Source organism: Lactuca serriola, chromosome 3 (assembly GCF_051521515.1).
Source record: "Lactuca serriola cultivar US96UC23 chromosome 3, Lser_US96UC23_V15, whole genome shotgun sequence".
Classification (NCBI taxonomy): Eukaryota; Viridiplantae; Streptophyta; class Magnoliopsida; order Asterales; family Asteraceae; genus Lactuca; species Lactuca serriola.
The window spans coordinates 216,067,820-216,088,485 of NC_136410.1; the positions used below are offsets into that span (position 1 = coordinate 216,067,820).

Genomic DNA, 20,666 nt, shown 5'->3' on the forward strand with positions numbered 1-20,666 from the left:
AAGACCCTTTTACGACGTGCAAACCATGACACTCGTTGATTTACGTTACGCAAAAGAGAGCGACATTAAAAAGGTGTCATCTCTTAAAAAAATTTAAGAATTTATGTCACGCATTATTGCATGCCCGTAAATTAGCGTCTAACAAAAAAAAACACGGAGGGCGCCTCTATCAAAATGTGTGTCGTCTAAGGATGTTGCTTTATAAATTTTAATGGATGCGTGTTCCATCCTTTAATAGCAACAGGGGGAAAATAAAATTCTAAAATATTAAAAACCCCGCCTTCCTTTTTTCTCCTTTCCCTCTTGCCCTAATTATCGACGCTGCCTACTTCTTCCCTCTCACTTCGACCATCCTTACTTGCTATTCCCGGTCGTCCGTCGATCAAGGCAACAGTAGACTTACCTTTCCATGTAAACCCTAGACCTCATTTGCAGGTTTCGTTCTATGATATGGTTTCGTTCATCTGGAATCAACTGCCATCGTCGATCTGGTATGGTTTTGTTCAATTTTTATGTAGAAGGTTTTGGAGATGGTGGTTTGTGGCGGTGGTTTCGTTCATCTGGAATCAACTGCCATCGGTGTAGTTTCTCCCAATGATGCTTTCCACTCTTAGATCCCCTTTAATTGACACCTCTTCTTAATTCTTTGTTGCTGACTCACCCTAAATCAGGTAATACTGACCTGGCGGTGGGCTTTCCTTCTTGACGGTAGAGTGTTTCCCCAAAGCTACTTGGTTTGAAGCGCCAATGAAACGTGCCCTTACCACCTGTACTTCTGTTTGCCGACTCACCCTCTGTTAATACCATCTATTAATAACTTCAGTCGCCTGCTCCTTATGTGGCTTTCAATTTCGTCTCCTTATTTTTTTGCTATTTCTCTCTAGACAACGCTTCAAGTGAGGTTTGAATTCAATTTATTATTGTATTATTTATGCTTTATGATGCTTGCAAATTCAAGGGTTTGCATGTTGGTGCTTCATAGTTGATATCCCTTATTTATTAGGTATCGTAGGGATTGGTCTTGAAGGGGAATGAAAACTAGCGATTCATGGTTTAAACATTGAAGGTAATTTCTTTGTCGAAGTCATAGTAACATACTGATGTGATATCGGATCTTTGTTGGACCAATGTCTTTTATCTTGTTCACTAGACTAAAGGATGAAAAAAATTTGCTTTCACTTTGTAAGATGATATATATGCTATCTGTTCTTGTAGTAACCACAAAATGTATTTCACTTTGTGATTTTGTTGGACCAATGTCTTTTATCTTGTTCACTAGACTAAAGGATAATTTTTTTTTGCTTTCACTTTGTAAGATGATATATATGCTATCTGTTCTTGTAGTTACCACAAAACATATTTCACTTTGTGATTCTATTTGGTGCAAAAGTAGAAGACGATGCCTAATCCACTAATTGATTCCGCTGTTCTCTAGAAATTTGGTTAGGGTTTAGTAACTCATATATTGTTTTATATGTTTTGATTCAGTTCATCTTTATATTCTATTTGATTAGGGGTTATTGTTAATAACCAAACAGTGGTCGGAGGGGAAAGAATCATCAGGGGAGGTAGGAGGTAACCAGAACAAAGCGACTTCTCATGCTAAATGAAATATGGAAGTTTCTTGCCAATTTGAAGAAAGAAAGGTATCTGTTTGCCTTTCACAATTTCATTATTTTTTCAATCTAGGGTTTTGTTTTTTCATTTTTATATTTTTCATAACATTCTTATTTGGTTACAAATATTTTGATTTGGAAGTGCAGTAACTAGCTTCAATTGAGAACAGGCTTCATCTAAACCTCGTGACTGATTTGAAGCTGTATTTAATGGGCTGGTAATGGTTTATTCCTACCCTCTGTCCGGGACAACTGACATTTCTGGCTACCGTTCTTAGTAACAGGTAAGAAAAAAACTATTCTAATTCTATTTCATATTTAGTATAAGTTAAAAGAATAATCTTTATTGGTTAATGTTGTTTTAACCAGTTTTTGTTTCCCAAAGATTCAATAGAATATTGGATTTCCTCTAAAGGAGAAGGTCAATATTTGATTTTTTATGTTATTGTTCTTAAGAATCGTATGTAAAACTAATATGATGTTTTCAAACTGCTATTTAGAGATATTTTTGCAAAATATACCTTTTAAGGAAATAATATATAAAACAAACTTTATTTGACCCTAACAGGTGATTTACCGGTTTGATGTCAATTCCTTACATTTATTTTTCTCTTTTTTCATGTTGATTGATCTTGATGACCTTTGAAGGTTGGAAACATGAAACGTTAGTAAGTTCCATCATCAATGAATCGGATGAAAGAAGCCTGAAGATGATTTTGAACCAACCCTCTTGCCCCAAATCCCTAATTTTCCATGTTTAGGTAAACATATATTGCTCTCACATACAAATTTTATGAGATCTTCTTGAAGTTAATTTTATTGTTGCTCTTAATTTTTTATTTTATAGATAAATTTACTTATGGAGTAACAAAACATGAACTAGGGTTTAATGGAAACAATTACAAGCACTTTTGGTTTTTCAATCTGGAAATCACATTGAAACATGTCTTTTAAATTTAGGCTTCTTTCTCTATGCTAATATGTTGGTTTGGGGAGAGAGATAATTGGGGGTTTGACTAATTTGATCCATGATTCTAATGACCATAGAAAAAAATAGTTTATATCATAATTAGAAGCTAAACATAGTTTATTTCATCCGAATCAGTGCACCTAAGTTAAATTAACATTCTTTCAATTAAGAAACCTAACAACTAAAATTTGAATTTCAATTACTTGTTAGTCTTAAGTAGTTAATATTCTGTTAGGTTTTGTTGAAAATCAAATTTTAATTGTTAGGTTTCTTAATTGAAAGAATGTTAATTTAACTTGGGTTCACGGTGCAAGAGATTTGGATAAAAAAAATGATGAGATCGATGTCTACGTCGATAATCAGCTTTCCCACCAACCACTTATAGAGATGGATTTTGAGTCAATGCAGTTGCTTTCCCCCTTACGCCTCAGACATCTGATGGTAGGTTGCATGCTGTCATGGTCAACCTCATCATCCTTTCCTCAGCATGGCATAACACTGGGGTTCCAAAAACAAATGGTATGTCGTACCTCTTTAATTTGTTATATTACCTTTTCCTAATCTTTTTCACAACTTTTTATAGCTATTTTACCATGAATTTTGCTAATATTTTTATCTATCAGATTTTTAGTTCAGGTGCAATTTGTTGTCAAATTTTCCAAGAGAGGAAGGGAACTGATGGTGACACAAGTATTCGGGAAGCACAAATTTTGTTACTTTATAAGCCAGGGTATCTACTAAGCTGTACAACCTTTGCAAGTTATGCTGGAAGGTGAATGCTCTTTATTATTATTATTATTATTATTATTATTATTATTATTATTATTATTATTATTTGTTCCATTATAATACCTCAACATCTGAAATAGCAAATAAATAAAAGGCTAATACATTTTCATTTTCACTGTAACTTGTTTGTAATGACAGTTGTTCAAATAGAGATATTAGTGTTATCTTTTTCTGCACATAATATAGCGTATGAAATAATTAAAATATGTTCCTCACTATAAATTTCATATAATTATGTGGCAGTTTTCTATAAATTATGCATTGATGGCTTTGATGTTTACAGACTGTGGATCTTGATTTCCCTAAAACAACTGAATGCTATAGACTTTATTGCCAGGTTATATGGATTGGAAATTCCTTTTCAAAATTGTTATAATCATAAATATTATTATTATTGTTATTATTGTTGCTGTTATGATCATAATTATTACTGTTACAGAGGTTTATTGCCAGTGATATAAAGGAATGTGTGTGTGGTGCCTCTGATACTCCATATGATGGTTGGTGTTCCTTTTTTCATATATCTGATACACTAAAGGCACTAAGAGAAAATGTGTCATTTGGGAAGGTTGAGCTTGATTCCTTATGTGGACAAGCTATAGTTTTGGCTGCACTTGCGTCTGTCTCCCCAAAGCTGCCTCTTGGTTATCCAGCCAGGTAACACTTTGAACTTTCGTCATATTTATGATGCTGAAGTGGTAAATAGATAGTGGTTTATTTAATTAATTATAGGCAGGAGTTTTTAATGATTTTTCTTTTATTTAATTAATTATAGGCAGGAGAAAGAGTTTTATGTCGCCACCAAGAGAACACCCCAATTCTTAAAATAATAATTAATATGTTAATTGATATGATCTTGTCTATATCTATGAACACCCCACTTGCTAAGGTCATACACTTTTTTTCTTCATTAAACTGATAGTCAGGGTTATAAATAATATAATTTAACTTATGCATCTTCTCATATATGTGTACATTGTTTTTATTCTTACCTTCAGCATATTTAATTTCAAGAACTAGTTTGGCACTTGCTGGAGTTTTCCTGTATTCAAGAGTAAAGAGGATAAAGCCAACCCCAAAACCAAAGGCTGCTTGACTGGTAAAATTGGGCTTCAAATAAAAAACCTAATTGCTGCCAACAACTTTCTTTTTGAACAAAAATTGGTATTTTTTTGTTGGTGGTAAATCAGATGGCTCTGGTTTTTATAATGGAAACTTGAATCATATTCTCTCTTAAGGACCTTTTTGTCTTCTCAAATTACCACATGATCTATCCCTAGGACATTGTCAATTCCAGAGAGGTAACTAATATTTTATATTGGAAACTTGAATCATATTCTTCTTTCTTACATAAATTCTGTTGAAAACAGGTATGCTAGTTTATGGGGGCTTCGAAGTTATCCTTTCTTCTAGAGTATGACTCCAAGCTAAATTTTAATATTTTATACATGTATGGGTTGTATTGAATTACTGCAATGACAATTGCCAAAAGGTATTTTACTATTTCACTATTTCATATTAAAACAGCCTTGCCCCTGGTTCAGGGGTTGTCACAAAATACTTGCTCCAGAGGTAAAATTACAAATAGGGCATGTACAATGACTTAGTTTTGAAACATAGTCTTATGCCTGCCATGTGCTTGACATATTGTCTCTGAGAGATGAAGATGTTTGAAAAAGTCTAAAGGTGACTTTTAGCAGAAGGTGTAAGCAAAGCTGTAGAGATAGCAGATTCTACTCTCAGTAATGTGTATCAAGCAATGGGATTTTTAAAGAGATGAACAAACAATATATAATAAATTGACCAATTTGTTTTAGAGATAGCAGATTCAAGAAATGGTTAACTTTCCAGATTTGACCATTGGTGGAGCCCACCAATATTATCAAGGACCATCCCAGGCTGCAATATTCCTGACGTGATCTTGTCTCAAAGGGTAAGCGTTGAATCTTCTATACATTTCACTTGGTTTTTGTTTATTTTTAGATCACTTAGTGTCTCTAATAACAACTTTTCCACTTCCATTTTGTGGATTTGTCAAAGGAGTTCTAATTTTGTGTTTATCCTTTGGCCTATGCAGATAATAATAATGCTCTTACCATAGTAATCTATATAATTGTCTTCCTAATACAGAAGGAAGGTTTATTGATCAGGGGTGTTTTGCAAGATATTCAATCACTCCATTTTTCAGTGGTAATCAGACAATTGATATCACAAATCTACTAAAAGGTGAGGTATCTTCTTTTACCTTTCATTTTGTTATTGCAATCATAATAACACTTGTATTATTTTATATTACAGAAAAAAAAAGTCAAATAAGGTACCCATAATTGCTGGAGCAGTTGAGGGTGTAGGCCTCTTCTTTCTTGATATTTCTTTGGGATTATATTATCTTATATGGAAGAAGTCTAAGAGGACTAAAGAAGGTAATTCATGAATATATATATATATATATATATATATATATATATATATATATATCATATGTATGTATCTGACGTATTAGCATTTGACTAATCCCATGGAAATAATTTAAAATAAATGTAGCTTACAACGCTTGCATTACATACTACTTCCTAAAATATAGTTTTTATATGAAATATTATGTTGAGTTTCTTATGTTTTCACGTGAACCATGTGATATTTTAGATGCACCAATGTTCAAGGGGGCGGTCAACTACATTAGGTTGGATATACACATAACTATCTGGACAGTTAAAAGTTTTTAGAGAGTCGTACCAATTCTGGAACTCTCAGTCTACCAACATTAGAGTTTAATTGGGTGATTGAAGGTGATTTTGGTTCTTGAAACGAGACTCAAGATATCATATTTTGGCATGGCTAGAAGCTTTGGAGGAAACAAGACTCAAGCAAAAGTAAACACACAGAGAGTTGTTGGCACATAGTAAGCTAGATGATGATGCAATTGTATATAAATGAGTTCATTTTTTTTTATAATATTTACTCCCTTTTGGAATAATTATTTGTATTTGACATATTAGTGAAATGAATTATCTTTGTTATTTATGGTATTTTATTTTGTATTATGAGATTTTTAATGTATTATTTAATTTGAAAATTAGTAAATCTATAAATAATTTTTTTTAAACATTTAAAATTATGATATGCAAAAATGTGTGTCATCTTCATTTATGACATGGCCTTTCTTGACAGGGGTTTTCTTGATACGCATTGCGTGTCATTAACACGCGCTTCGTAAGGTTACGACACGCGAATGCGTGTCGTCTTCCTTTATGACAGGGCCTTCCTTGATACGCATTGCGTGTCGTAAACGCGCGTCGTAAACGCGCGTCGTAACTGGGCGTCGTAAATGCGCGTCGTCTCTCTTTGTGACAGGGCCTTCCTTGACGTGCATTTGCGCGTCGTCTGAGCCTTTTATGACGCGCAATGAGCGTCGTAAAAGGCTGTTTTTCTAGTAGTGCCTGTATAGCACTAGAGAGGTGAGACCTTGGGGGAGGCCGCTCTAGGATATAGTTGGGTGAGACCCGTGGGCGAGGCCCGTATGAGAATAGTAGTATAGGTGAGACCTGAGAGCAGGGTTGCTCAGTAGTATGGTTGGGTGAGACCCGTGGGCGAGGCCCGAGCGAGAGTGGTTAGACAAATAGGATTAGAAGGATAGAGGCGGGTGAGACCCGTGGGCGAGGCCCGTGAGTTTTAGCAGCACAGTTGGGACCTGGTAGGGACCTTAGTGTCAAGATAGGGGATCGGGGATCCTAGGATTGTAGTGCCTGAATGGCAGAATAGATTGAGCAGTTATAGGTGGTCGAAGTTTCTTCGAAAGTCGATGGGAGCGACTAGGAGTTGTGTTGGGTCTAGCGACTGGTGGGATCCGGTAATCCAGATATTGGTAGGACGGTAGGGACCAGGGTGGTCTCAGTTCATCTGGAAGGCAGATAAGGAATAGCAAAATTTTCAGTCAATAGCAGTGCGGGTAAGCAGTCTATGGTGGAATTCAGTTAGTTGATCGTGGGGTGCTCGACACCAAATTATAGTAGAAAGAAATGCCCAGCGGATACTGGCGATAATGACCCGTACTGGAAGTAGCGGGAGTAATGGATTTCATGAAGATAGAATCTTCACAGTAACAGAGGAAATAGTTGGTTATGGAGCATCGCCTTGGGAATGCAAGGAAATTGCGCAAGGAAAGAAGGGGTGAACCCCTATGGGTTCAGTGCAGTACTCGGTGAGTACCATAAGGATTGTCGGTTGAGTAAGTTGTGTTCCAGAACGTTCAGGGTCAGGGTTGACCCGAGACTATTATCTGTAAGGATTGATGTTAGTCAAAATGACTGGGCGGAAGATCAACGAAGGTAGGTAGCTGGTGTTGGGGTAATTAGTAGGGTATGGGAAGCAGATCGCAGGCGGTGGGCAATAGCAAACTTCGAGGACGAAGTTTAGTTTAAGTGGGGGAGAGTCGTAACACCCAAAGTCAGGAAGGCCAAGAAAGGAAAGGAAACCCTAAGTTTAAGGGACGACTCGTCGAGTCCAAGGAGGAACTCGGCGAGTCCGAGCGGGATCCGGGTCAAGGAGTAAGTGACCGACTCGGCGAGTCGGCCAAGGAGACTCGGCGAGTCTGGTCTGAACGAGGAAAACCCTAAATCCGGGACTTGGAGCCTATTTAAACATCTCATTCTCTCCCCAAGGGTTCCTTGACTGCCTCTTTCACCCAGAACACCGAACCCTAAGCCCCATTGTTGCTCATTCAAGCTTCCAAGCCATTTTTGGGTGATTTGAAGGAAGAAGGAATAGGGGAATCATTGAAGCTTCAAGGATTGACCATAGATCTGGAGTTTGTGGAACCTTTCTGAGTTATTGAAGGTACTAAGTCGTTTCCTTCATGTAGATATATTCTAGTTGGGAGTTTTGGGGCTTTTTTTTAGCCTTGATTAGTTATCCATTTGGGTTGGAAGCCAGATCTGAAGTTGCTACTTCGGATCTAAGCATATTTTGGACTTGTGAAGCATAAAGTAACTATCCTTGAGTTGATTATAGTGCCTCCTTGCCTTAAACCCTAGTTTATGGTGTGTTTAGCCTAGATCTCCTTCTCTACACGTAAAGTTTGCAACTTTACGTGAGGAATAGGCTTGGGAAGGGCAGATCTACAGTTTGGAGTCCATGCATGAATCAAAATCCCTCTGCATGTTTGAGGATCTGAATGGACTCAATGAGTCCTTTGAGTAGACTCGGCGAGTAGCATGAAGATTAGGAGCAACTCGACAAGTGGGATGAGTAGCTCGTCGAGTCAGATGAAGATTGCCTTGTACTCGGCGAGTCAGGTCGCGAAACCCCAAACCCTTCGAGTTGAGACTCGAATCAGTGAGTCGAGTGGAGACTCGGTGAGTCGGACAGGTCAGGAATCGGAAATCGGTAGACTCGGCAAGTCATGGACTGACTCGGCGAGTCGAGTCGCGAATGGAAGGATTCTGAGCATATGAACTCGGCGAGTCAGTAGGTTGACTCGGCGAGTAGGGTTGACCTGGGAAGTTGACCTTGACCAGGACTTTGACTTTGACCAGCGTTGACTAGGTTGACTTTCGGGGGTCAATTAGACTAAGTGTTGCATTGATATTAGTAGCACGGGGAGCAAGTGGAGCAGGAGTTCAGTGTAACGCCTGTGTTTCCGGGCTTGCCATTTTTAGCAATGTAATAGTCTAGGTTAACCTTTGTAACCCGTTTTGAAATAATAGGAATGTATTATTTGAGTATTATGTGTTTTGTGCTTAATTGCTTAATTATGTGGTCTGATTAATTAAGAATAAAAATAAGCGTCAAAATTTAAGTGTAAAATAAACTTAATATCTTTGGATAATGTTGTAGTAGTTGAAACGAGGTTTCCGAATATATATAGAACGCCCAAATCTGACTTCGTATGAGGAAGTTATGATTTATCGAAGTTTCGACTTAGCAGTATGCAACCTGAAATACTCGATTTGAGATCGAGCGGTTTTTAGCCGAAGCATTCTAAACGAGGATCGAAGGTCTCGTTGTTGGTATCGAAGAGATAAAAAGTTAGGCGAGAACGGACGTCAAACGAAGAAGTTATGAATTTATAACGAAAGTTTCTGTCGCGGCCTATTAAAAATAAATAATAAAAATAAAGTCGAAATTAGCCGACGGAGTCTAAACGAAAGTTGGAGAGCGTAGTCTCACCTTCGCGTGGATATAAAGAACGTCGAAAAAGGAGTTCATATGAAGAAGATATGAATTTCCGAAGTTTGATAAATAAATTTTATTTATTTTTAATTGAAAAATCCGGCATTATCCGAAGGGGGAGTCACCAGTCCGATCCGACGTACGCCCCGCGTACTCCGAAGAGTGTCGACACTTCGGATGACGCATGCAGTGACGACTTCGGAGGCCAGTACGCCCCGCGTACTCCTAGGCTCCAGCCTCCTATAAATAGGATCCGAAGGCAGCCGAGTCTTTTGCCAATTTCTTCTCTTCTCTCTCCCGTTTTGCATCGTTTTGCGTGCCAGAAATACCCCGAAGCCCCGGTATTATTCTCAAGCCCCGAGGCAAGTCCTGAGATCCCGAAGATCCCGAGAAGTGCGGTTCCCGAGTCGAAGCTCTGCCCGCGAGAAGTTCGATTTTTGTGAAGATCTTCTAGATCTGCTGAGGATTACTACTTCTGCAAGTCGTAGTGCTGTCCGATCGTCTTCTGATCAAGTGAGTGTATACTACCTTTCATAAACACGATAATAATACAAGTACGGTTTGAGTGTATTAAGTAAATTGTGGTTTATATGTGTGAGGGTGTAGTTACTTTCTTCTAACGAGTAACTATGAAGTATTTTATACGATATACTTGTTATGTGTATATTTTGTGATTGTATGCGTGAATGGATATTCACTTTATTCTATCTCATAGATTTGAATTGTTTTTCTATGAAATACGTGTTATGTGGTATGCCTCATTTGTTATGTGGAATATATATTGAATGAAAATGATATACAAGTTGTAAACTATGTATGAGAATATATATTTTATCTACTAATATGTTGGGTAGAACATGGCTAGATAGTTGGTGTGTAATAAACAGATGAGAGGCCTCGATGTTGTTGTTGTTGTTGATCTAGTTATTCAGCGGAGTATGGATAACGACCACGGACTCTTTCTAGACAGTCCGGTGGAACGCTAGCAGGTTCATAACCTGTAGGTTTTGTGAACGATGTGTTCACCGGTGTACTCTATCCCCCTCATGGTTGCCTTTAGGATATCTATTGTTGAGGAAACCCCTTAACAGTGATGTCCGTCCCGATGAAAATCCTAGATTAGGTCCCTTGAGATAGATGTTATTTTAGGGACGTAAAGTGAGGATAACGGGAATGGGTAATCGGGATAGTGATTGGTTGGTGAAATTAAATATAACTTATTTATTGTGGGTTGAAAACCCTATATGCTCACCAGGCTCCCAAGCCTGACCCACTCAGTTTTATTTGTATTACAGGTAGTGGCGCGAGGACATAAGATGGTTGAATCATCAAGTTGTTTTGTTTACAAGTCTGTATATGTATGTATATATTTGTTGAATGACTTGTAATGTTATCGTTTATGCTTTATGGTCTGTATCGGAACATGACATCCCGAGTTTTGATTATATAATGAAAATGCATCTCTTGATGAAATGCTTTGATAAATATGATTTTATCATGTTTTGTTTTGGGAACAAATTCCGCAACTCTTTTAAATCAAAAGGATTTACTCTGAAATTATTTAAAAAGCATAAATGAAATCGGTCTTTTCTGGCCGAGATTTTGGGGATGTCACAGTTGGTATCAGAGCATTAGTTTAAGCGAACTAGGAATTTGTAGGATTTCTAGACTTAAACTTAGAATGCTAAGTGGAATTTTGAGGTGTGTGTCTGTTGGATTTTAGACACGAGCACTAGTTTATTTTAGGAAAGTTGCCTAAAATGCTTTTATGTGCTAAATGTTATATGTTGCCATATATGATATTAATTGTTCGGATCTACGGTCTGTTGCCGACCGGATCTGGAAACCTTATGTGTGTAGGATTCTAAGCGTATGTCTACGGTATTAGAACTAGCATGTGAACGTTTCGGAGTAATAAGGATGATTTGAATATCTATCGTGAATGAAGATCTAAATTTCACCTTATTCGGTGTGTAGATCAAATATGGTGAGAACGAGAAGTGGCGTTGGAAACGCGGATGAAAACAGGAATCAACCGCCAGTGATTGAGCAAATACCTGTTGTAGCAGCAGCACCAGAACCAATAACAATGGTTGCGGTGCAAGCCATGATTCAGGCTATGCTAGCCGAACAAAGAGAGGAGATGCGACAAATGCTGCATGATAATAGGGATGAACCTATCATATCTATTGAGAAACCCGAATTGATCCCCGAGCAATCGGAGGAAGGGAACAATAGTCGCATTATGAGTCAAGTTGGGACTCAAGGAGAACGAAGGAACGATCCGGAAAGGAGAAACAACAAGGATGGGCGAATGTACAAGAACTTCTTGGGCGCCAAGCCGCCAAGTCTTTCTGGAAGCCCAAAGCCTGTTGAGATAATGGATTGGATCTCCGAAATGGAGATGGTATTTGAAAGTTGCGACTGTAGCAACAAACAGAAGACCGTCTTTGCGGTTAGACAACTAAAGACTGGAGTCCTGAGTTGGTGGAAGTTGTTGGCAGATACTATGCCATGAGGAGAAGCCCTGAAAATGTCATGGGAGGAGTTCTTGGAGCAACTAAGGGTGCAGTATTGTTCAGAAATAGATCTGATTGATCTGAACAATGAGTTCCAAAACTTGAAGAAGGGGAAGATGAGCATAGACGACTATGCTACTGCATTTACTGAGAAAATGAAGTTGTTTTCGTACCTAGTGCCAACGAAACTCTCCAAGATTGAGAGGTTTGCTAATGGACTGCCTGCCGACTTTGGTCCGACAGTCAAGATGGCAACTACTCTGAAAACGGCTGTTCACGTAGCTAAGAATGTGGAGGCCCAGCAGAAGGAAAAGGGTCTGGAAAGAATAGATGTTGGAGAAAAGAGGAAGTTCGATGGAACTTCAGGGTCCAACAAGAAAAACAAGTTCTCGAAGTCTGGTTCGAGGGGAAGTGGAGGTGAAGCGAAATGGTGCGACAAATGTAAGAAGAAGCATCATGGAAGATGTGAGGTGGCGAACACATGCTACAAGTGTGGAAAGCCAGGGCACTATGCCAATGAATGTACCCTCACTAAGAAAGTTTGCTATGGTTGTGGTGAGGAGGGACACATGTCGAGGGACCGCCCGAAGAAGAAAGAGGCAGCTAGACCCAACATTCCACCAAAGCCAAAGGCGAGAGCATTCCAGATGACACTGGAAGCTGCTAAAGATGAAGCTGATGTCGCTTCAGGTACCTTTCTCTTTAACGAATTGTCTGCCCAAATTTTATTTGATTCTGGAGCCAACTACTCCTTCATATCGCATGAATTTGGTAGAAAACTAGCTTTGCCTGTTGATAGACTAGATAATGCCTTATTAGTCGAAGTTGCTAGTGGCAAGTTTGTACCTGTTAGCCATCGTATGAGAAACATCTTAATTGATCTGAATGGGAATAAGTTCCACGAGGAATTATTGCCTATAGAACTTAATGGTTTCGACATCGTGCTTGGAATGGATTGGCTTAGCGCCAATGATGCCGAAATTTTATGCAAGAAGAAAATAGTCAAAGTAAACCCGCCTGGGAAAGATTCGTTTATGGTGTACGGGGACAAATGCAGAGTGAATTCTGGAATCATTTCATTGATGAAAGCCAGAAAATGTTTGACCAAGGGATGTACATCATATCTAGCATTCGTGATTGATGCTAAGAAGGAAAAGAAGGTGATGCAGAGCATTCCTGTCATATGTGATTATCCGGAAGTATTTCCCGAAGATCTTCCTGGATTACCGCCTGATCGACAAGTGGAATTCCGTATTGACTTGTTGCCAGGAACAACGCCAATTGCGAAAGCACCTTATCGATTAGCACCGACGGAGATGAAGGAGCTAATGATGCAACTTCAGGAGTTATTGGACAAAGGTTTCATTAGACCTAGTTCATCACCCTGGGGAGCTCCGGTGTTATTTGTAAAGAAGAAAGATGGAAGTATGAGAATGTGCATTGATTATAGAGAGCTGAATAAGGCAACAATAAAGAATAGATATCCGTTGCCAAGGATTGATGACCTGTTTGATCAATTGCAAGGTTCGAGCTATTTCTCGAAGATCGATCTAAGGTCAGGATATCATCAGCTGAAAGTAAGAGAGCAGGATATAGAGAAGACTGCATTCAGAACTAGATATGGACACTACGAGTTCTTGGTTATGTCATTTGGACTAACCAATGCTCCTGCAGCATTCATGGATTTAATGAATAGGGTTTGTAATCCTTTCCTTGATAAATCCGTGATAGTGTTCATAGACGACATTCTAATTTACTCGAAAAGCCAAGAGGTGCATGGCAGACACTTACGAGAAGTGTTAGAAGTCTTGAAGAAGGAGAAGCTGTATGCTAAGTTCTCCAAATGTGATTTTTGGATTCGTGAAGTCCAATTCTTGGGTCACGTGGTCAACCAAGAAGGGATAATGGTTGATCCAGCAAAGATTGAAGCTGTGACAAAGTGGGAGCAACCGAAAAGTCCCACAGAGATTTGAAGCTTTTTAGGATTAGCCGGATATTACCGAAGGTTTATCCAAGGCTTTTCTTCGATTGCTAGTCCATTGACGGCTTTGACCCACAAAGGAGCTACTTATGCTTGGAGTGATAAGCATAAAGAAGCATTCGAGAAGCTAAAGAAGAAGCTATGCAAGGCACCGATACTTTCTCTACCCGAGGGAGTTGAAGACTTCGCCGTTTATAGCGATGCGTCTGGGGTTGGATTAGATTGTGTTTTGACCCAAAGAGAAAAGATGATAGCATATGCGTCTCGACAACTGAAAGAGCATGAAAAGAATTACCCGACTCATGATTTGGAGTTAGCAGCGGTAGTTTTCGCTCTGAAAATATGGAGGCATTACCTCTATGGCACGAAGTGCAAACTTTTCACTGATCATAAGAGTCTCCAATATCTCTTTAATCAGAAGGAATTGAATATGAGGCAACGACGCTGGCTAGAATTACTTAAAGACTATGACTGTGCGATATTTTACCACCCCGGTAAAGCTAATGTTGTTGCTGATGCTCTCAGTCGGAAAGTCAATCTTGAAAGAAAAAGGCCAAGAGCGTTGAGAATTGAAGTTGTCTCGACCATTTTGGAAAGTATAAAGAAAGCTCAAAGCGAAGCTTCTGAAAAGAATGACCGAAAGGAGGAACGTTTGGGCAAAATGTTGGTGTTCGGTGTAAACAGTCACGGACTGAAGGTGTTCCAAGATCGGATTTGGATACCTAAGTCCGGAGGAATTAGAGGTCTTCTGATGGAAGAAGCTCACAAAACCATGTACTCGATTCATCCGGGTAGCACTAAAATGTATAGGGACCTGAAACCCTACTACTGGTGGCCGACGATGAAGCTTGATGTTGCAAAGTATGTGGCTGAGTGTGTGACTTGCGCGAGAGTAAAGACACAACATCAGAAACCGTACGGGAGTTTAGAACCTTTGCCTGTGCCAATGGGTAAGTGGGAAGACATTGCTATGGATTTTGTCACTAAACTGCCCAGAACAAAGAATGGTCATGACATGATTTGGGTGGTCGTTGATCGATTCACTAAGAGTGCGCATTTCATAGCGGCCAAGGAGAAATGGTCTATGGAAAAGCTTGCAAATTCTTACGTGAAGGAAATTGTGAGGCTTCACAGTGTTCCGTTAGCGATTGTGTCGGATCGTGATAGCCGTTTCACCTCGAGATTTTGGAAAAGTCTACAAGAGGAATTAGGTACTAAGTTGTGATTAAGTACAGCTTACCATCCGCAGACTGATGGTCAGAGTGAAAGAACGATACAAACACTTGAAGATATGCTGAGAGCATGTACCTTGGAATTCCTAGGCAATTGGGATGAACATTTACCATTGGTAGAATTTTCCTATAATAATAGTTTCCAGTCGAGCATTAAGATGGCACCTTATCAAGCATTGTATGGACAGAAGTGTCGTACGCCGTCTTGTTGGCTTGAGGCTGGGGAAAAGCAGTTTATGGGACCGGAATTGGTTCATCAAACTGCTGAAAAGTTGAAAATATTAGAGAAAGAATGTTAGCAGCTCAGGATCGTCAAAAGAGCTATGCTGACAAGAAGCGAAGACCGATGACTTTTGAGGTTGGGGATTCGGTTTTGCTTAAAGTCTCGCCGTGGAAGGGACTTATAAGATTTGGTAAAAGGGGAAAGTTGAGTCCAAGGTTTATTGGACCGTTTAAAGTTCTTCAGAGGATTGGGAACCAAGCTTACAAGCTCGAACTACCAGAAGAACTGAATGGAATTCATAACACTTTTCATGTGTGTTATTTGAGGAAGTTCATGGGAGAAGTTCCCGACATTATTCCAATTTCTGAATTGAGAATTGATGAGAACAAAAGGTTGATTGAGGAACCAGAGGCAATCGTTGACTGAAAGACTAAGAAATTGCGACGCAAGATGGTTGGGTTAGTGCTTGTCCGATGGAAACACACGAATGGGCCGAATCTCACCTGAGAAACGGAGAGTGACATGATGGGTCGCTATCTGTATTTGTTTGCTGATGTGTGATTCCGGGAACGGAATCATTCTAAGGTGGAGAGAATTGTAACGCCTGTGTTTCCGGGCTTGCCATTTTTAGCAATGTAATAGTCTAGGTTAACCTTTGTAACCCGTTTTGAAATAATAAGAATGTATTATTTGAGTATTATGTGTTTTGTGCTTAATTGCTTAATTATGTGGTCTGATTAATTAAGAATAAAAATAAGCGTCAAAATTTAAGTGTAAAATAAACTTAATATCTTTGGTTAATGTTGTAGTAGTTGAAACGAGGTTTCCGAATATATATAGAACGCCCAAATCTGACTTCGTATGAGGAAGTTATGATTTATCGAAGTTTCGACTTAGCAGTATGCAGCCTTAAATACTCGATTTGAGATCGAGCGGTTTTTAGCTGAAGCATTCTAAACGAGGATCGAAGGTCACGTTGTTGGTATCGAAGCGATAAAAAGTTAGGCGAGAACGGACGTCAAACGAAGAAGTTATGAATTTATAACGAAAGTTTCTGTCGCGGCCTATTAAAAATAAATAATAAAAATAAAGTCGAAATTAGCCGACGGAGTCTAAACGAAAGTTGTAGAGCGTAGTCTCACCTTCGCGTGGATATAAAGAACGTCGAAAACGGAGTTCGTATGAAGAAGATATGAATTTCCGAAGTTTGATAAATAAATTGTATTTATTTTTAATTGAAAAATCCGGCATTATCCGAAGGGGGAGTCACCAGTCCGATCCGACGTACGCCCCGCGTACGCGAGTACGCCCCGCGTACTCCGAAGAGTGTCGACACTTCGGATGACGCATGCAGTGACGACTTCGGAGGCCAGTACGTCCCGCGTACGCCTAGGCTCCAGCCTCCTATAAATAGGATCCGAAGGCAGCCGAGTCTTTTGCCAATTTCTTCTCTTCTCTCTCCCGTTTTGCATCGTTTTGCGTGCCAGAAATACCCCGAAGCCCCGGTATTATTCTCAAGCCCCGAGGCAAGTCCCGAGATCCCGAAGATCCCGAGAAGTACGGTTCCCGAGTCGAAGCTCTGCCCGCGAGAAGTTCGATTTTTGTGAAGATCTTCTAGATCTGCTGAGGATTACTACTTCTGCAAGTCGTAGTGCTGTCCGATCGTCTTCTGATCAAGTGAGTGTATACTACCTTTCATAAACACGATAATAATACAAGTACGGTTTGAGTGTATTAAGTAAATTGTGGTTTATATGTGTGAGGGTGTAGTTACTTTCTTCTAACGAGTAACTATGAAGTATTTTATACGATATACTTGTTATGTGTATATTTTGTGATTGTATGCGTGAATGGATATTCACTTTATTCTATCTCATAGATTTGAATTGTTTTTCTATGAAATACGTGTTATGTGGTATGCCTCATTTGTTATGTGGAATATATATTGAATGAAAATGATATACAAGTTGTAAACTATGTATGAGAATATATATTTTATCTACTAATATGTTGGGTAGAACATGGGTAGATAGTTGGTGTGTAATAAACAGATGAGAGGCCTCGATGTTGTTGTTGTTGTTGATCTAGTTATTCAGCGGAGTATGGATAACGACCACAGACTCTTTCTAGACAGTCCGGTGGAACGCTAGCAGGTTCATAACCTGTAGGTTTTGTGAACGATGTGTTCACCGGTGTACTCTATCCCCCTCATGGTTGCCTTTAGGATATCTATTGTTGAGGAAACCCCTTAACAATGATGTCCGTCTCGATGAAAATCCTAGATTAGGTCCCTTGAGATAAATGTTATTTTAGGGACGTAAAGTGAGGATAACGGGAATGGGTAATCGGGATAATGATTGGTTGGTGGAATTAAATATAACTTATTTATTGTGGGTTGAAAACCCTATATGCTCACTAGGCTCCCAAGCCTGACCCACTCAGTTTTATTTGTATTACAGGTAGTGGCGCGAGGGCATAAGATGGTTGAATCATCAAGTTGTTTTGTTTACAAGTCTGTATATGTATATATTTGTTGAATGACTTGTAATGTTATCGTTTATGCTTTATGGTCTGTATCGGAACATGACATCCCGAGTTTTGATTATATAATGAAAATGCATCTCTTGATGAAATGCTTTGATAAATATGATTTTATCATGTTTTGTTTTGGGAACAAATTCTGCAACTCTTTTAAATCAAAATGATTTACTCTGAAATTATTTAAAAAGCATAAATGAAATCGGTCTTTTCTGGCCGAGATTTAGGGGATGTCACATTCAGGGAGTTGCCGGGAACAGCTAGAGGGGCTATCATCAAGTTCAGCAAGTGCAGGTGAGTTTCCCTTTTGTGTAAATGGGTCTACGGCCACAATGCCAGCCCATGTAGTTATGAGTAGAAGACCCGGGGGTTAGCCCTAGGCACAGTATGCTAGTACGATATTCAGAACGAGGTCCATTGATAGCGGGCGGGTGCCTAAGGAATGGTTTATGTAATAGTTTATACTTGTTGTCTGTGTGATACTTGTATGTGCCTGGTAGGGAGGTGAGTGTGGGCGAGGTCCCGTAACTCACCAATAGCAGAGTGTGGATGGTGTTCCGCATCTCATTAGCAGCAGATCAGGGGCGAGGCCCAAGTTAGGGAAGAAGTGAGGGTGGGCTGGGCCCGTACCTCACTATCAGCAGGAGTATGGACGGGGTTCCATGACTCATCAGTAGCAGGACAAGGGCGAGGCCCAGAGACAGGCGAGGCCATAGGACAAGATTCGTTAGTATGTGTTTAGCTTATGTGATGTGATATGTTTATGTGCTATTATATGTTAGCGGGCGAGGCCTAAGTGAAACAGATCTGTATCCGAGCGGGGCTCGAAGCCAGGCGGGGCCTGGAGCGGCGGGGCCGTTGTAGCGGGCGAGGCCCAAGGTAGGGGCGAGGCCCAGGATAGTGGGTGTGGCCCAGTATGTGCAGTATGTGGTTACGCATGGTATGTGGTAGGGTGGGGAACTCACTAAGCTTCGTGCTTACGGTTTTCAGTTTTGGTTTCAGGTACTTACGGTAGCGGAGGGAAGAGCTCGGGGTGATCGCATGGCACACACCATAGATTAGACAGCCTGGGAATGTTTACTCTGATAACGAACACGTGTTTTGGAAATTAATACTCTGATTATGTTTTGGAATGATGACTTTGCTTTAAAGTAATGTTTTATTAAAAGAAATTTTTAGTCTTGAATTTTGGGACGTTATATAAACCCTACAAATATAATTAAAGATTTAAAATTCACGAAAATTTAAACATAATACAAGTGAACAACTACTTGGCTAATTAAGTTTTCAATTTGAACAAATAAATTAAACTAAATCATAAAACATTAAATATGGAAAATTAAAGATTACTTGTTTCATATTCCTCCCTAAGTGAGCCAATTAAGTGAGCCAATAGTAAAATGGTGAATAAGCCAAATTACCAAGAAAGTTCTCGTGAAATAGGAGGCAACGGCAGGCAAAGCAACGATCACATAAACAAAAAGAATATCAATTTCTTTTTTTTCCTCATTGATCTTGTCCTAATTGAAACATAAAAGAAAAACACATATCTTTTTACATTAATTTAATGGGCTAAGTCATTCGTAATAAATTAGCTAACTAATTGGACTTCTATTTTAAATGTAATCTAATGTTTGAGGTTGGTTAAAAAAGTAAATATCATAATTCACCCGGTTGTAATATATATATATATATATATATATATATATATATATATATATATATATATATATATATATATATATATATATATATATATATATATATATATATATCAAGGTTGTAAAAATCGTTCGACGTTAGCTAGTCAGTGGACTGGGGTTAAGGGATTAATCGTCTAGGCAGAGATTAATCGGGGACGATTAATTGCTAATTTGTTAGATTTTAAAAAATTAAATATGACTAATATCATATAAAAGTTTATAAATACCACTAATATCATAACAAAATAGGTTAATATGATAAATACAACACTAATCATACCTCAAATAGTTTCTGTTGAGATATAACTTCTTCAAAGTGTTAAAATTTCATCGGGTTCTACCGTTTTAGTCATTTTGTATGCATGGATTAATCGTTAGGTGTTGTCTAATCGGTCGAGTAGCGCCTAGGGATTAATCAGAGATTAATCGGGACCTAATCGGGATTTTTACAACACTGATATATATATATATATATATATATATATATATATATATATATATATATATATATATATGGAGGAATTGAGGGGTAGCACATGCTACCCCTACCAACAAATTACTTATGCTGTTGTGTGTATTTGTAACTAATATTTGAGCTAAAGGGTTTATAATTTGCATTCTATAATATATGTTCGGTGTGTGTGGAATGAACGCATACATAAGATTAAATTTTAGACCGGTACGACAAATTATATATATATATATATATATATATATATATATATATATATATATATATATATATTTCTATGGAGGAATTGAGGGGTAGCACATGCTACCCCTACTAACAAATTACTTCTGCTGCTGTGTGTAATTGTAACTAATATTTGAGCTGAAGGGTTTATAATTTGCATTCTATAATATATGTTCGGTGTGTATGGAATGAACGCATGCATAAGATTAAATTTTAGACCGGTACGACAA

The 20,666-nt window shown here is 38.6% G+C and overlaps 1 protein-coding gene across 17 annotated transcripts; it reads left to right on the forward strand.

Annotated features, from left to right (window-relative positions):
• Positions 1–251: 251 nt before the first annotated feature.
• Positions 252–6,404, forward strand: LOC145093585 (uncharacterized). 17 transcript variants are annotated; one of them, XM_079031761.1, is made up of 15 exons: positions 253–901; positions 1,004–1,066; positions 1,515–1,646; positions 1,764–1,900; positions 2,265–2,377; positions 2,901–3,105; positions 3,210–3,358; positions 3,659–3,712; positions 3,815–3,875; positions 3,944–4,032; positions 4,151–4,264; positions 4,374–4,474; positions 4,566–4,676; positions 4,746–5,308; positions 5,453–5,601. In XM_079031761.1, exons 5-9 carry the CDS (start codon positions 2,370–2,372, stop codon positions 3,834–3,836), a joined length of 438 nt encoding a protein of 145 aa, XP_078887887.1. In that variant the 5' UTR covers positions 253–901; positions 1,004–1,066; positions 1,515–1,646; positions 1,764–1,900; positions 2,265–2,369; the 3' UTR covers positions 3,837–3,875; positions 3,944–4,032; positions 4,151–4,264; positions 4,374–4,474; positions 4,566–4,676; positions 4,746–5,308; positions 5,453–5,601. The 17 variants fall into 17 exon arrangements, 16 of the variants coding, with proteins under 16 accessions (XP_078887891.1, XP_078887890.1, XP_078887887.1 ...); XM_079031756.1 differs by lacking the exon at positions 4,151–4,264 and adding an exon at positions 1,345–1,442 and having other exon boundaries at positions 3,815–4,032; XM_079031759.1 differs by lacking the exon at positions 4,151–4,264 and adding an exon at positions 1,345–1,442 and having other exon boundaries at positions 1,539–1,646; positions 3,815–4,032.
• The last annotated feature ends 14,262 nt before the right edge of the window (positions 6,405–20,666 follow it).

What these genes read in the sequence shown, in the direction of transcription:
- LOC145093585 (XM_079031756.1), top strand. An exon ending in TGGGGTTCCAAAAACAAATG is followed by an intron (nt 3,106 to 3,209) that starts GTATGTCGTACC and finishes TTTATCTATCAG; the next exon opens with ATTTTTAGTTCAGGTGCAAT. An exon ending in TTTGCAAGTTATGCTGGAAG is followed by an intron (nt 3,359 to 3,658) that starts GTGAATGCTCTT and finishes TGATGTTTACAG; the next exon opens with ACTGTGGATCTTGATTTCCC.